Source organism: Dermacentor variabilis, chromosome 4, assembly GCF_050947875.1.
Source record: "Dermacentor variabilis isolate Ectoservices chromosome 4, ASM5094787v1, whole genome shotgun sequence".
NCBI lineage: Eukaryota > Metazoa > Arthropoda > Arachnida > Ixodida > Ixodidae > Dermacentor > Dermacentor variabilis.
Window position 1 is genome coordinate 41,833,246 of NC_134571.1, and position 14,770 is coordinate 41,848,015.

The following is a 14,770-nucleotide window of genomic DNA, read 5'->3' on the forward strand; positions in this document are numbered from 1 at the left end:
AGCACACACACACGCACGCGCACACACGCACACCACAGTAGCCGCATTTATATGGGGGTGCAATGTGAAAACACCTGTGTACTTAGATTTAGATGCATGTTAAGAACCCCAGATGGTCAAAATTTCTGGAGTCTCCCAATACAGCATGCCTCTTAATCAGATCGTGGTTATGGCACATAAAACCCCATAATTACATTTTTTTAACACACACACAGAAAGAGCCTTTTGGAGAAGTCTGAGGGTTGGCTGACCTCTGGTGGGAAGTTACAATCTCCAAATCTTTACCCCCATTTCCATTGGTGCGCAACTGCTTCCTATAGATTTTTATGGGTGTTTGAGCTCTCTCTCTAAGGAGGTTTGTGACTTTCAAAGAAGGGTGATTGTTGGTTCTTTTGGGTCACATCACAGAAACATACTAATGGCCGTGGCCTGAAGATGTGCATACTTAAACATGCCAGAAAATTATTTATTTGGTCATTTCAGTTAACTTTGCTTCAAAATGAAAATGATATTGTGCCACCTTAAACATTAGAACATGCAGGCTAGAAATATGTAACACTTTTATTTTCACAGTGCATCATCAATATATATATTTTTATGTGTGTATGTGTGAAATAAGAGGTGTTTGTTCAGCGAAATTAAGCTACAAAAATATGAAATTTGAATGCATTCACGTACTGGTATCCATGCAAGGGACAGTATGTTTGCTAGAATAAATAAAATATTTACACAAAATGAAAGCAGCTAGCAATGGCATATGCAAGCATCAATGTATAACACAGGATCCTAGAATTTTTTCAGAGATGGCTTTGATCCAACAACATGCTTTGAATGACCACCTAGACCATTGTAGCCAGTCCTGATGACCGATTTGAATGAATCTGTAGCAGCAGCTGGACGGAAAAAGCTTGTTTTCCGTGGCAGCAGTGGTTCCCTCGTCGGTGTCGCACCGTCTGGAGCTTTTGAGTGCCAAGCAGAGGTCACAATCTGAAACAAAATTGGTTTTATCGCAACATACATGCACTGAGTGTGCCAAATGCGTGGTTAGAATCACTAGAGATAAAAATGCAGATCCTATAAGAAGACAGGCTAGCACAATAACAAGAGCTGTTGTCATCATCAGAGTAAACTTAGATATACTGTAGGGCATAGACTTCAGCTACCTGCCTTATGTCAGCTAACTCCATACTACGGCTGCATATTTACTAATTTCATTGCTCCATATCTAATCGAATGCCACCTTTGACTCTACTTCTGTTTCCTTGGCACCCAGACTGTGGTGACAGAGCAACAGTTTGTTTTAAGGATATCCTGGGACTTGGATATCAGCTGCCTGCATTTGTCCCGATTCATACTGCTATCTTAGTAACTCTTAATGTTATGCCTTTCATTTTCTCATCCAACACTGGTTAAATGTTGCTTATCTTTCTTTCAAGTCTATCCATTATCCTCCAAGTTTGCACCCCAAAGGTAGAATGCATTCATAACATGAGTATGTATCCATATGTTCTATGTCAACGAACATTTTCTTTGATAGACATTATGCACTTTTCTTACAAAAGATGGCTGCCAAGGTCATTACTTTTGTAATGCTAAGGTGAGGCATGCACAAATTACAACCATTTAAGTGAAGCCCTACACCAATTAAAGTGGTTCCCAAGCTTACGCGAAGAGCTGGAGAGGCAACATTTGGAGAAGGTGTTTCTTCAGGGTTTGTCAAGCGCGGGCGTTTCATTCGTTCAGGTGCTGGGCTGCATGAAAAATGAAAAAAAAAAAAAAATTAAGAAATTGCTGTCTTGGAAGATAACAGAAATTATACTGCGTCTTTGCTGTGCTCAATGAGGACAGGTGCTACAATGACATTGCTGGCAAGTGTTCCACACGCTCTCTTGTAATGGCTGTGACATCTTGCACAGCACATTTCAGCTCCATGTTCTTTCTATTCACCCACCACTCAGGTTTTCGATATAGGCAGAAAAAAAAAAAAAAGAAACCTTGCCCTGCGGCAGCGTTAGCAAAATAGTTCCTCTATTTGCACAGAATTAGGACTTTTTCCATTCACTGTTGCTAGCCTGAGAAGGCACTTCTGGTTAAACACATAACCATGATCCAAGTATAACATATATTTTCCTGCCAAATTTGCATTCCTATAAAAGGAAAAATGTGGCCACCACTCTGTCTCACCAATTTTGTGCAGCACAGTGAAAGGTACGGGTGACAACCAGAATAGAGCACCAGAAGAAAGGCTGCTCCATTTCTCGCCTCTGATGTCCCTTGGCTTGATGCCAACTGAATGGAAGCTTGTTGGAAGGATTTGCAGCGTACAATGCACGAGTCGTCCTCCCTTCTTAGAAAGCATGATCGGCTCTCATTGTTGACTGGCTGACATGAGCCTGTAGGCTTATGCCTCAGGAGCGAAGGAAAGAGACAGCTGACCCGAATCGACACCAAATAGAACTGCGAGCCATGGCTTGACGTTCCACGACCAAGCGGCGTCTTTATTCTCATGCAGGCGCACGCTATCCGGGTTCTAGGCACCACCCAAAGGAGGGCGCTACAGGGCCCCCCGCACCTAGTCTGGAAGTCGAAACTGCACTGACGGCCAGCTATGACACTCTAGCACAAGGTCAGACAGTGATGCAAGGCTTTCCATCGCAGTCTCCATGTAAGCTGGCTTAAGGCGGTATAAGCTGACTGCCTTATCCTGGCCGTTCTGTTGGAGGGTGGCGGTTTTCGGGGTGCGGTGGAGGATGCGGAATGGTCCATTGTACACCAGGGTTAGCGGCAGTCGGACAGTGTTGCGGCGCACGAAGATTGTATTGTGGTGGAAATGATGGATTGGAGTGGGCCAGAGGTCTTTAACACAGTCCAGGAGGCATTGTAGGAATTCTTGTGGCTGGGCTGGTAGCTACGTTGATGTAAAGAAGTCTGCAGGGAGATGCATAGAACTACCATACACCAGCTCTGCTGCTGAGCACTGTAGGTTTGCCCGGAGGACGGCCCGTAAACCAAGGAGCACAAGGGGCAAGGTGGCAACCAAGGTGACGCAACTGAGGTGGGTAGCCAGGGTGGCCTTCAGTTGTCAGTGAAGGTGTTCCACCATGCCATTGGCACACGGGTGATACGCTATGGTATGGCAATGTCTGGCGCCGAGGATGCGATTAAGGAAAGCAAACAGGGAGGACTCAAATTCGCCCCCACAGTCTGTTATCACAGTGCCAGGACAACCAAAGCGACATATCCACTCAGAAATGAAAGCGCTGGAAACAGACGCAGCGGTGATGTCATGAATGGGAACAGCCTCCGCCCAGCATGTGAAATGGTCGACCATGGTGAGTATATAACGATAACCTTGAGGCACGGGTAGGGGGCCCACAATTGAGATGAATATGGTCGAAACGACGGCCGGCTGGAAGGAAGGCTTGGGGAGCTGTCTTGGAATGACAGGAGACCTTTGTCGTCTGGCAGGGCAGACACATACGCGTCCAAGCTTGCACTTCACCATTAATTGCGGGCCAGACAAAGAGCTGGGTGAGAAAGCGCTGAGTAGCCCTAATACCTGGGTGACATATGTCGTGCAGAGAGCGGAAAATGGTGCAATGTAGTGAAGCCGGACAAAAGGGCGGGGAAGGTCTGCTGAGACATCACAAGGGCTCAGGCGAGCATGAATGGGGGCACAAGCTGTAATGGGAGGGAATGGGGGTTCTCCCGAAAAGCAGTGAGCCCTTTGTCAGTCTACTGTGCAGAGAGAATGAATACTTTGCTGTACTGCACGAAATTGATGAGCTGGAATTTAGGCAAATAAGCTTTGCAGGAAAGCCATCCTACAGGCAGTAAAAGGATGGGTCAGCAACTGCACAAAGAAGGAAAACGGTCAATGACACAAAGGGGTCCAGCAGCAGCAGGAAAGCTTAACTAGAGACTTTATTAGGTCAAATGATCAGCAAGGCTCTTATGTGTGCTCCGATGAGGAAGACATAGCAGTGAAGCACACTGGTAATTTCAGGGACAAACCTGGCATCTAAGCTTCCTGTCAGCGACAAACTGAAGGTTGCATAGTCTTCCGCAAAGCATTTTTTCCAGTTCGGTAAACAGCATGTGGCGGCTGTATAGAAGCAGATAAAGGCACATTGAAGTTCAGTGTTTGACGGAAGCCCGTCTGGTCGGAATTAAACATGATGAAAAGGTAGACAAAAACACGGGGCACTACGCTGACCAAAGTAAAATTTTAAAAGAAAAGAAAAGAAGACATTTCGGCTCCCACACAGGAGCCTTGTTCACAGGTAAAATAAACAAAGGTGTTCGAACAGCTCATTCAAATAGTCTTGAACGCCCTTTCTCCCTGGCAAGGACACGTGCCTTCCCCCAGTCGATTGTGTGGCCGCTTGAAGCGGCATGCTCAGCCAAAGCACTGGATTTCACAGTTTCTTTTCTGGCGTCATAATTGTGCTGTTTAAGACACCTTTCAAAGTCACCAGTTTCGTCAATGTACACATAGTCGCAATCCGCGCATGGGACAGTGTACACAACACCTGGGAATTTCTCTTTTGGTAATTTGTCCTTAACATTTATGAGTGATTGTCATAGTTTCTGGTTTGGAATGTGTGCCACTTGAACATTGTATGAACGCAGAATACGGCTTAGAGCTTCACTTGTGGACGAGATATATGGTATTCCGGTGCGCTTTTGACTACAGGCAGCATAGGGTAACTGTGGACGTGCCATTTGTCACTCAACAGCATTCAAGAAAGAACACGAGTAACCACAGGCTGTAGTTCCCGTCAAACCACGCTTACATTGGCTGCAACTATGTGTATATTGGCGAAACTGGTGATTTTAAAAGGTGTCTTAAACAGCACAAGTATGATGTCGGAAACGAAAATGTGAAATCCGGTGCTTTAGCTGAGCATGCCGCTTATGAGGCCACGCAATTGACTGGGGGAAGGCACGTGTCCTTGCTAGGAAAAAAGGGCTATTTCGACACCTTTATCTTGAGTTGCTCATGATTCAGACTATTCCACACACTCTGAACAGGAGCAATGGCAATCTGCCGTCAGTGTATGCGTGCTGCCTGCGTCATGCGTTCAAGACTATTTGAATGAGCTGTTCGGACACCTTTGTTTATTTTACCTGTGAACAAGGCTCCCGTGTGGGAGCCGAAACGTCTTCTTTTCTTTTAAAATTTTACTTTGGTCGGCGTAGTGCCCCGGGTTTTTGTCCACCTTTTCACCATAAAGGCACATTATTACAACCAGTTCTTTATTTGCATAAGAAACAAGTTCGACAGCATGCAAAGAGAAAGAAGGCAACAGCAGAACATTTCCCTTAACCACCATGGTTGCTCAGTGGCTATGGTGTTGGGCGGCTGAGCATGAGGTTGCGAAATTGAATACCGGCCACGGCGGCCGCATTTCGATGGGGGCGAAATGCAAAAACACCCGTGTACTTAGATTTAGGTGCACGTTAGAGAACCCCAGCTGGTCTGAATTTCCGGAGTCCTCCACAACGGCATGCCTCATAATCAGAAAGTGGTTTTGGCACATAAAACCCTACAATTTAGAACATTTCCCTTGCCAAAAGAGCCCAAATATGAACAAAAGAATTGTGACATTCATGATGTTGCACTGGCATAACTGGCACTATCGTTTTTAATTCAAGATTAATTTTAAAAAGTGACCTTTCGTCTTTATTTTACCCTATATAATCATCATTCCTGCCACATGAAAGAAACTGGAGTTGTGAAAGAATTCACCAGTTTGAACTGATTTAGAGTTGAACTTTACTGTTCCATTAGGTGTCTCTTTCTCCTCAAAGGTGGTGCTGTAGATGAAAGAGCAAGCTATGCGATAAAATCAATACTGCTGCTCACCTTTCTGCAATCAGACCATCATCGGCATTTGTGCTCGCAGAAGTGTTGTCCTTCTCCGCTTTGAGTTCCGCCCTGTGGAGCATGTCCTTGAGATGACTAACATCCCCTTCCAACGTACGTATGTGGGCCACTCTCTCTCTCGCCAGAACTTCCAAGTAGGCCACCTTCTTTCTTAAGTCGAGCGCCTCCTTGTTCAGCTGTGACCGGCTGTCCGTTACTGTCTGCAGTTGGCTGTTACATGAAAAGCAAGTACCAGCATGACTACAGCTTACAAGGCTGTTTACCTCTGGTGAGCAGGTGAAAATCATTCAATCAAGTGTATCTGTCCACTGCTGTAACGCCAGGGGCTAAGACAAAGAAACTGAAATGCCATGATGCTACGTCAGCCTTGATAGAAGCATGCACAAAAGTGCTGCAGTACAAACTGTTTTTACAAAACTCACCCTTGCAAACTATCGGACTAGCAAAATATTATGCTTTTCCTGCAGACAGTTGCAAGCACAAGTGCCTTTTCTAGCCTTCAAAGAACTAAATGAAGCTACCTTTGTACTTTATTTAGCCAAATTTAGGTGAAGACATAGAGGTAAAGCTGAATAACTTTGAATATCGTAAAATTTATTGCCAGCTTCCATGTCCAAACACGTATTGGAGTATATTGCTTTATGTTCTCTTGAACCTACACAACGGAATTGGCATTCTGAGAGCTTTAACAATGAAATCATTGTATACAGTGTTAATATTAATGGTATCAAGACTTCTGAGCACACTGAGCTGAGATCGAACCATGTGGCAGTTGCTATTGGCTTCTGAAATTTAACTGTCTATAACGTAGTCAAAGATGCACTAAATATTTTTGCAGGATGTGATAATTGTGTCAACACTATGCAATCCATAGACAAAAATGACAGCCTTCTGGGTGCGCCATAATATTCTTCATTTGCGTCAGTCCTCGGCTCTAAAGTGCTTCTATTACTGACTTCATTAAAATGGCATTTAGCTCAAACTCTGCAGTATAACCAGTATGTTCTGGAGTGCATCGGGGACATAAAGCAGCGTAGACCAAGGAAAAATACCTAATATGTCCTGCAAACAGTGAGGCATTAAAGAAAAGAACATACATGGTAAATAGATATAGCATCAATTCACTACAAAGTAATGGAAAACACAAGCTATCAGGATCGTTTGGCAAGTCATAATGGAAAGTTATGGCTGACAAGGCATGCAACCATGTATCTTTGAAACACTTCTACAGCCGCATACTTCAGTCATACTGCATTTGAGCAACCACCTTTGTACATGTTTATCTAAATAAATTGCAGTTGTTTGTATTCCATGGTCCTTTTTTGCACATGGTCAATGCAGCTACAATGAGAGCAAATATACATGTGCAATATATGATAACACACCTGTCATACCATAATTAAAATTAAAGTTCTATTTTAATAGCAGTCGGTTTATACAGTCAAACCTAGTTGTAACGGAATGGGATATAATAAAATAATGAATATAACAGAGTGAAATTCCCCTTGAAATCTCCATAGAGATTTCACAGTGCAGTACACGCCATAGTGAACATAACAAGGTACTTAATATAGCAAAGTGATTCTGGCTCCTCCTTCAACTTCGTTATAGTGAGATTTTACTGTATGTGTACACAAACTGTTATGCAACATTATTATTTTGATAGAGTGCTTCCTTAATTTCTTACAACCTAAGCACCAACAACAGTTAATTAAGCAATGACACATTGCCGCTTTTTCTTGCCATGGCCATTGAAGGTGGGTCACAAGTGACCCATGAGCACCAAGCACCATTTTAAGGCTTGCAGCGCACGATTGAAATTGCTGCGCCATCCAAGAACCATTCTGAGAAGGCTTTTAATGTCTGAGTAGTATTTTTTTCTTGTGTGGAAGCTACTTATAGCAGTGGTGTTCACCTAAAGATAGCAAAGATGGAAGGCACTGGGGTAGCTGGGCCCTTCTGGGAATGAGTCTCATGCTTATGCTGTGTATTCAGATGATTGTTTTGATATTACTAGTTGCAATAAGACAGAGGATGATGTCAAATCATGAGAGTTTAATTCAGACGATAGAGATCTGCAAATCAGCCTTGATTGTTGTCAACTGTTTGGCAGCGAGTTTCATTTTCTGACTATTGACAATTGACTGATTTCTTGTGCTGACAGATGTCGTTCGTATGCTGCCAATATTACAGATCTTATATACAGTGACTCTACAGCCCATGGCAGAGATTTGCTACTATGAGGGTGATGTTTTGCCCAATATTTGTGGCACCTTTACCAGAAAGAGGCAGTTTCTGTTTGGCAGAAAACTTTTTTTTTTATTGCGATAGCAATTGTACCAACACACAAGGTGCACTAGCGCTTCCGCCATGCTGTCACAGTGACCTGTGTGTGGAGGATTAGAAGGCAGCACATTTTTACTGCAAAAATGACAAAGCAAAGTGAATGCACCGCCACATTCTGTTCAATAGGCTCTGCAGGAGCCAGGGCGGTGTTCTGGCTTCCACTGAGTCGTGCGCATACACATTAGCATTCCTAAGCAGCTTGTTCATACCACACCATGGAGCATGCACTTGCCTGAGCAGAATGGACAGTAAAAGTCAAGCTAAAGCTATCCAATCCTTTCATTTGGCACTGACAAACGCTATTTTCCATCATTCTCATCTCATGCACCATGAATGTGCGACACCTGTAATACTGCTTCTGGCATTCCTCATTGAGCCAGTGTTGAGAAGTGCCTTGCCTCTGCAAGAGCACTATTCCTGCAGCACAGCAGCAGTTGTTTCGCATGCTGTGTCGTGTCATGTCACTTCCGCATATTGTTGGGAGTCAAGACACCGTGCAAGGCACTCGAGCGCAACGCTAGACTTCGCTATCGCTTCCAAGGCTTAGCCTTTGGGCAAAACCCATGTTTGTTTGTGATGATCTGGAACATATGATCTAGAACACTGAAATTTTCATGTGCTGAAGGCAATTGAAATGTTTCTTTCTGTATGTTATTAGTGTAACAATATAATAATTTCCTGTATCTTTCAGTAACGCTAGTCTTTAACAAATTATATGAAATAGTACACTCAGACAAGTTTCTTAGAAATGCACATCTTCGTAAAGCACACCTAAAGCTTTCTTTTGCTATAAAGCATGTTATTGTAATTATCATAACTTTAAAAATAATTTCTAAAGCCTTCAAAATAGTCATCTGTTTTCCATGAAAAGGCTTACAATGGTAGGAAAAACGCCATCACATCTTACCGTTTCACAAGAACACAGTACGTCGCCAAATTCTTTAGCGTGCCAGGTCCGTCTGCATAAGACTTCAGAAGCTCATCTGCTTCCTTTGCGTTACCGTCTATAAGCTTTTTGAGACTAAAAGAAAGGGAAGAAATAAAGTAACTCATATAATAATCTGTGCACCTGTTGCGTACATTCTCAAATAAGTTGCGGCTGCAGCCGCTCCAGGTGTGAGCCTACCTTTCATAGTGCGTTATTCGAGACCGCAAAGTAATATTTTCGTCGTATAACTGGCGCTTTTCCGATACTTCCTTTCTCATAGACTGTATCTTAGCTTGCAACTGGGCCTTTTCGCCGAGCGCATCCATGTACTTGTCCTTGAATTTCTGAACTTCTTCCTCTCGTTGAATAAGGAAAGCCTTGAGCATGTCGGCTGCTTCTTGCTGTTTGATCTTTTCCACATTTGCTGCCCTTAGCTGTGCCTTCGCGTCGTCTAGCTTGTTCTGAAGGTCTCCGACATCGACTTCTTTCGTTTCAGACACGTTAAAATAGAGCTTGAACACTTGCTTCGGACGCAACGGCTTCCTGCAAGCCGGGCAAGTCTTGGACATTTCCGTCCAGTGGAGCAGGCACATTTCGTGAAAAACATGACCGCAACCAGTGGCAGTTATGTTGTCGATGTTTTCGGTGCTGAAATTGTCCATGCATATGCTACAAGTAAACTTCATTTTAAAAGAAAAACTGAAAACAACTTGCTAACGTAAAAGGCGGGCAATGCTCGCGCTACATTGTACTTTCGTATTTCCCTGAGTACAATGTTACCAACCGAAATTGTTCCTCGCACCACATTCAGCACGAGGTTTTTGAGGCCACACAGGTACGGTGGCTAACACAGGCTACACCAAAGGAGGCTGGCTACACAATGCCGTGCGCGCTGCATCTGTCAGGCCACACCAAAAATAATAAAAAAAATGAATTTAACATATTTAATATATTTTGCTTATATGATTACTCATGTATCTTTAAAGATACGCTTTGTTTTGCCTGGTTACAGCTATAATTATTCAAGAATGACTGCTGAAGAACTTTTATTTCTGGTTTTATTGATAAGCGGAATATTTGCGTCGAGCATAACAAATATTCTAACCAATCTAACTCGCGAAATATGTATACTGGTTACGGTTTCCATCAAGCAGAATGTTTCTTTTCTTTCTTTTTCTTTTTGCTAAGGCTGCTGAACCATGCTGAACTCTGAAGGATAGTTATTTGCACCAGATTAATAAGGTTTATTTCTGTTGGCTCTGCCTTGCTAAATAAAATCATCTTTTTCTGCCTAATTTCTATAAGAGTTGCCAATTCGTTACTGGCGGCTTGCTAGCGAGCTGCTCTAAAATCGATCTAGCAACAAAGGTGACCTTTTCGGCCGCTCGTCGAGTCGTGGTCGAGTTTCGTGATCGCGGCAATCCCTCGTTGCTGACTACAGCGTGCCTGCTGGAGCAGCGTCTGCGCTAAGTTTTGAAATTCTAGTGCATAAAACACAGTCAAGATGATCGCGCGACTCGCCTCCCAAAGGGCGCTGCAGTGTGTTTCGAGTAAGCTTGCTTTGCCTTTTCTATTCGAATGTACCCTTGTGTATACCACAAAGCGTTAAATCGTTTCCTTTCGTCTTACAAGTCGAATACTGAATCTGACCACACTTAAAGCCTTTGTAAATGCTCTATCACGTTTTCGGATATAACGATGCGAGGTCTCAACTTACGTGTTGCTCTTAGTTTAACCGGCGACGCTAGTGTGTCCTGTCGAAAAGTTTTTCTTCGGTGCAAGCAGTGTGCATTGCAAAAAGCTTGTAAAGAGTGCGTGTGTATGATCCTTTCTCTCTAGGGCAGTCCCGCAGCGGCGTGCGGTCGTACCATCCCCCTTCCCAGTACAAACAAGTTACCATGGCTGACATGCCCACCTTCATCGGGCCGTGGGAGGAGCACTTTAGCAAAAGGCAGGCCAAGTTCAACATTCATCTGGCCGTGGGAGTTGGTTTCTTCCTCGTGAGCCTCGTCACTGTAAGCACATGTTTTCCACTACTCGCGTATCATCCTCCACCGAGCGCGACGAGTAGTTGATTATTCGGTCCGACAGTTCGTTGCGAAAAAAAAAAAAAGAAGCTGCGGGTAGTGGGGGAGTTATATGGACACACTTGTGTTGTAGAGCACCAGGTTATGTTTAGCTTGTTCTAGCCACGGAGCTGAATAACCAGAGAGCAGTGCAAGCCCCGTGTGTGTTGTGGACGAGACCTCTTGCAAATGACATTGCTTTGCAGCACAGTGTGCTTTGCATGGATGTTATTTGTTCAAGTATCACAAAAGAACAACAGTCTGGTTTGCCTTCTACTCGAACGAGTTATTGTGCAGGCACTGCTCCTGGAATGTTAAAGAAATGACACGCTTCCACTCAGCGCGATATGCAACACACTAGGCATGTTAGAGCCCACCTAAAGGGGGATAAGCATTGGATCTATTGTCCAATTCAGTAATATTTAAAGCTAAATTCTCTCTTGAAATGGCAAAACGCGTCTTATTCAAGAGAGAGTTACATAGCAGCTCTGGCCATGCCTATAATGCATAGCTTAACATGCACAGCTTCTGCATAGCTTCCCGCAGAACCTAAAACAAAGGTTATATAAGGAATGCAAAGTATGCCTGTGACATGTTTAGGAGATAAATGTGATAAGCTAAGCAGATAAATGCGGTACTTCAGCGCCACACATTATTTCAAGAGATGGTGAAATTGGGCAAATATTAACTTGCTTTGCCTAAATCAAGACAACACTTTCATGTATGAGCTGCCTAAAAGGGAAGTATTCTTATTGAATGACTTGAAATATTGAGCAGAAGTTATCCGCCCCGCGCATTTGCTCGGAAACTCGTGCCTCTGGGCAACAACAGCAGCTCTCTTGCCGCAGAATCTCCTTTCACTTGCATGAGTCTGTGCTTTGATATTCCAAATAAACGAATATTCTACAGATTCATATAATGTAGTGTCATTACGTATCAAATAGCAGGGACTACTCTATTAGTATTTCAAATTTCAAATATTTGCACACCCCTAGTTATTGCTAAAGGACATCTGTATATGGCAAATCAATTCAGGCAAAGCCCGCAAATTGGAGGAAATTGCATGAAAAGGGAAAATTGTCATCCACCCAAATTATAGCACAAAGCTACAGAGGAAACCCATACGGGTTTCTTTGAAAGAAAGCTCAGCAGTTGAAGGAAAATTCATCCTGGTCTGGTATTCAAAACTGGATCCAACGTTTTTCCAGAGCAGTCCCTTTACCATTCGAGCTGATCAGATGATTCAACCTAGCAAACCACAAAGCGAGAACAAATTAATCTACAACATTTCCCTTTCATAAAATCCACCTGGTATAAAACTGCTTCATGTTTCCGTAGTACTTCTAGATTGTCAGAATAATCCTTGGCAAATGTTGCATTGTTGTGACTTCTACTGATCTATTTTTTCCAGGCGAAGTCCCTGGGTACTTTGGACTATGTTGATGCCCCGCCTATGAAGAACTAGATGGCCTACACAAATGTAACTTCTTGTGGGTTCAAGTAATAAAGTTTGAATTGTAATTATACAACACAAGATTTTTTTTCCCTCCTTTATTATGAGCAGTCAAGTAAGCATGAAGAGTTGATAGAGGATCACACAAAATGCACATGCTTGAGTGTATAAATATGCCCTTGACCTTTGTCAAGTTTGCATAGCTGCCAACCTGTGAACATAGAATTTGCAAATATGATGTAGACACGATGGAAAAAAAGTAGGTTGAGGGAGGGGGCATAGTTTTCCTCTGAGCACACATATTCTGTTGGATACATACCCACCTTATTAACAATTTGCCTTTAGATGCAGCACACAAACAGCAGAAGACTTAGAACAGCACAGAGCGACAGCATTGTTTCCAGATCCGTGACTTTATCAGTGACTCTGCTGCTGCCAATTTCAACTTCAAGAACTTGTTTTAATACACTTGCCCAAAGCATGTGCCCCTCTTGTGTATGCCGTTTTGCACTTGCAAGAGAGCAGTGCAGTACCATTGAAACCTCTTTCATATATGCACTTTGTTGCAATTATGCGCTGCGCCATCTTTGAACAGCTTTAAATCATACTCTCAAACAGTTTATGTTTTTATTGAACTTTATGCAACTTTCGTAAAATCTTGGAACGAGCCAGAATTTGTAACATTATAAAAATTTTGGGAGCGTTGGCAGGTATAGCCTTGCTAGCTAAAATTTTAGTATTCTTGGTATGTTTGATAGTTGACTATAGCAACTGTTACAAATTTGTGTGCAATCAGCAGGAACATGACCATAATTGAAAAAAAATACTTATCAGAACACCTGTTGCACTTAATTACATGGGAATGTACCTATGCGCAACTGCCTCACTGCTGCTTTCTCAGCATGCTGTTGTACCAAGTCTACAAGAGGCATTCTCAAAGTCTCGAGGTGATCAAAAATGAAGGTGTTCTGCCTTTTATACCATTATGTTTTCTCAAAATACTTGCCACAAGTTTCTATGCACTTTTGCTTTCTGGTAAGTCGTATTAAATAACACTTTTTCTATTCACTTCCTCTTGCTGCAAGTTCGCTCTCCTAGGTGTGGATGGCTTCTTCAGGCCTTGAAAACATCTAACCATAGATGCCATGTATCACTGTAGAGAGCAGGAAACAATGACACAGGGTCATGTCAGTACTATAAGGGAGCTAAGTTGTGTTTAACGTTCGTGTGCATTAGGAAATGAAGAGTGATGTTGGGTGTGCACACAGATGCAATGGTATGGTGAAATGCGATGTCCCCTCAGTTCTGTCCTTGGCTGCTGTATTTGCAACTTGCTGAAAACTGGGTAGCATACTGTAGTGTAGCACTTAGCATTAATTGTTTTGTTCCGCATGAAAGAAAAGCTTATGCACCTGGTAGCCACCTATGCCCTGAGCAGGATTACCTGTCGCCCCGTACCTTAGCCTCAGTGCAACTGACAAGCTCAAACTCAATACCATGATCAAGAGGGCCTATAAACAAGCCCTACATCGTCCCAAGTCCACCTCTAACAAGAAACTGGATGCCCTTGGCATTCACAACACCAGAGACGAGCTTATTGAAGCTCAGCATTTTAGCCAATACGAACGACTTGCCAATTTCACAATGGGCAGGCACATTCTAGGCATCCTAGGCATAACCTGCACCACCCAATTTCGACCAAAAGTACCCGTCCCTCCGAACATTCGTGCTCAGCTAGTTATCCCGCCCATACCTCGCAATACGCACCCAGAACACAATCAGGAGCAACGTGCAGACAGAGCTAAATGACTACAAAAGCGCTACGACCAAGCCACTGACGTAGCCTACATGAACACAGCAGAATACCTCAACCAGAACGCCATGGCAGTCATACTAGTCACGGGCTCGCAGTACCGCCTTGCTGTGACCTCGTCAATAATCACTATTCAACCCGAAGAAGGCAAAGAAACGGCCATCGCTTTGGCCTACGCCTCTACCAATGCACACTGCGTTGTCAGCGACTAAAAAATGACCATTTGCAACTAAAAAAGAGGACTGATAGTGCCCCAAGTGCAGAGGATACTCTC

At 43.4% G+C, this 14,770-nt stretch overlaps 2 protein-coding genes across 3 annotated transcripts; one reads left to right on the plus strand and one right to left on the minus strand.

Annotated features, from left to right (window-relative positions):
* Window positions 1-543: 543 nt before the first annotated feature.
* On the minus strand, window positions 544-9,990 carry LOC142578995 (E3 ubiquitin-protein ligase TRAIP-like). 2 transcript variants are annotated; one of them, XM_075688760.1, is made up of 5 exons: window positions 9,363-9,984; window positions 9,144-9,257; window positions 5,870-6,100; window positions 1,667-1,751; window positions 544-987 (listed from the first exon to the last, which is right to left on the minus strand). In XM_075688760.1, the coding sequence occupies exons 1-5, from the start codon at window positions 9,848-9,850 to the stop codon at window positions 787-789; spliced, it is 1,119 nt and encodes a 372-aa protein (XP_075544875.1). In that variant the 5' UTR covers window positions 9,851-9,984; the 3' UTR covers window positions 544-786. The 2 variants fall into 2 exon arrangements, with proteins under 2 accessions (XP_075544875.1, XP_075544876.1); XM_075688761.1 differs by lacking the exons at window positions 544-987; window positions 1,667-1,751 and adding an exon at window positions 3,896-4,105 and having other exon boundaries at window positions 9,363-9,990.
* Window positions 9,991-10,519: 529 nt separating this feature from the next.
* On the plus strand, window positions 10,520-12,764 carry COX7B (Cytochrome c oxidase subunit 7B). The gene is made up of 3 exons (XM_075688773.1): window positions 10,520-10,714; window positions 11,004-11,179; window positions 12,642-12,764. Exons 1-3 carry the CDS (start codon window positions 10,669-10,671, stop codon window positions 12,693-12,695), a joined length of 276 nt encoding a protein of 91 aa, XP_075544888.1. The 5' UTR covers window positions 10,520-10,668; the 3' UTR covers window positions 12,696-12,764.
* Window positions 12,765-14,770: the final 2,006 nt, after the last annotated feature.

What these genes read in the sequence shown, in the direction of transcription:
- LOC142578995 (XM_075688760.1), bottom strand. Translation starts at nt 9,850, where the DNA reads ATGAAGTTTACTTGTAGCATATGCATGGACAATTTCAGCACCGAAAAC. An exon ending in TACTGTGTTCTTGTGAAACG is followed by an intron (nt 6,101 to 9,143) that starts GTAAGATGTGAT and finishes TTCATGTAACAG; the next exon opens with CCAACTGCAGACAGTAACGG. An exon ending in GATGGTCTGATTGCAGAAAG is followed by an intron (nt 1,752 to 5,869) that starts GTGAGCAGCAGT and finishes TTTTTCATGCAG; the next exon opens with CCCAGCACCTGAACGAATGA.
- COX7B (XM_075688773.1), top strand. Translation starts at nt 10,669, where the DNA reads ATGATCGCGCGACTCGCCTCCCAAAGGGCGCTGCAGTGTGTTTCGA. An exon ending in GGCGCTGCAGTGTGTTTCGA is followed by an intron (nt 10,715 to 11,003) that starts GTAAGCTTGCTT and finishes CTTTCTCTCTAG; the next exon opens with GGCAGTCCCGCAGCGGCGTG. An exon ending in TCCTCGTGAGCCTCGTCACT is followed by an intron (nt 11,180 to 12,641) that starts GTAAGCACATGT and finishes TATTTTTTCCAG; the next exon opens with GCGAAGTCCCTGGGTACTTT.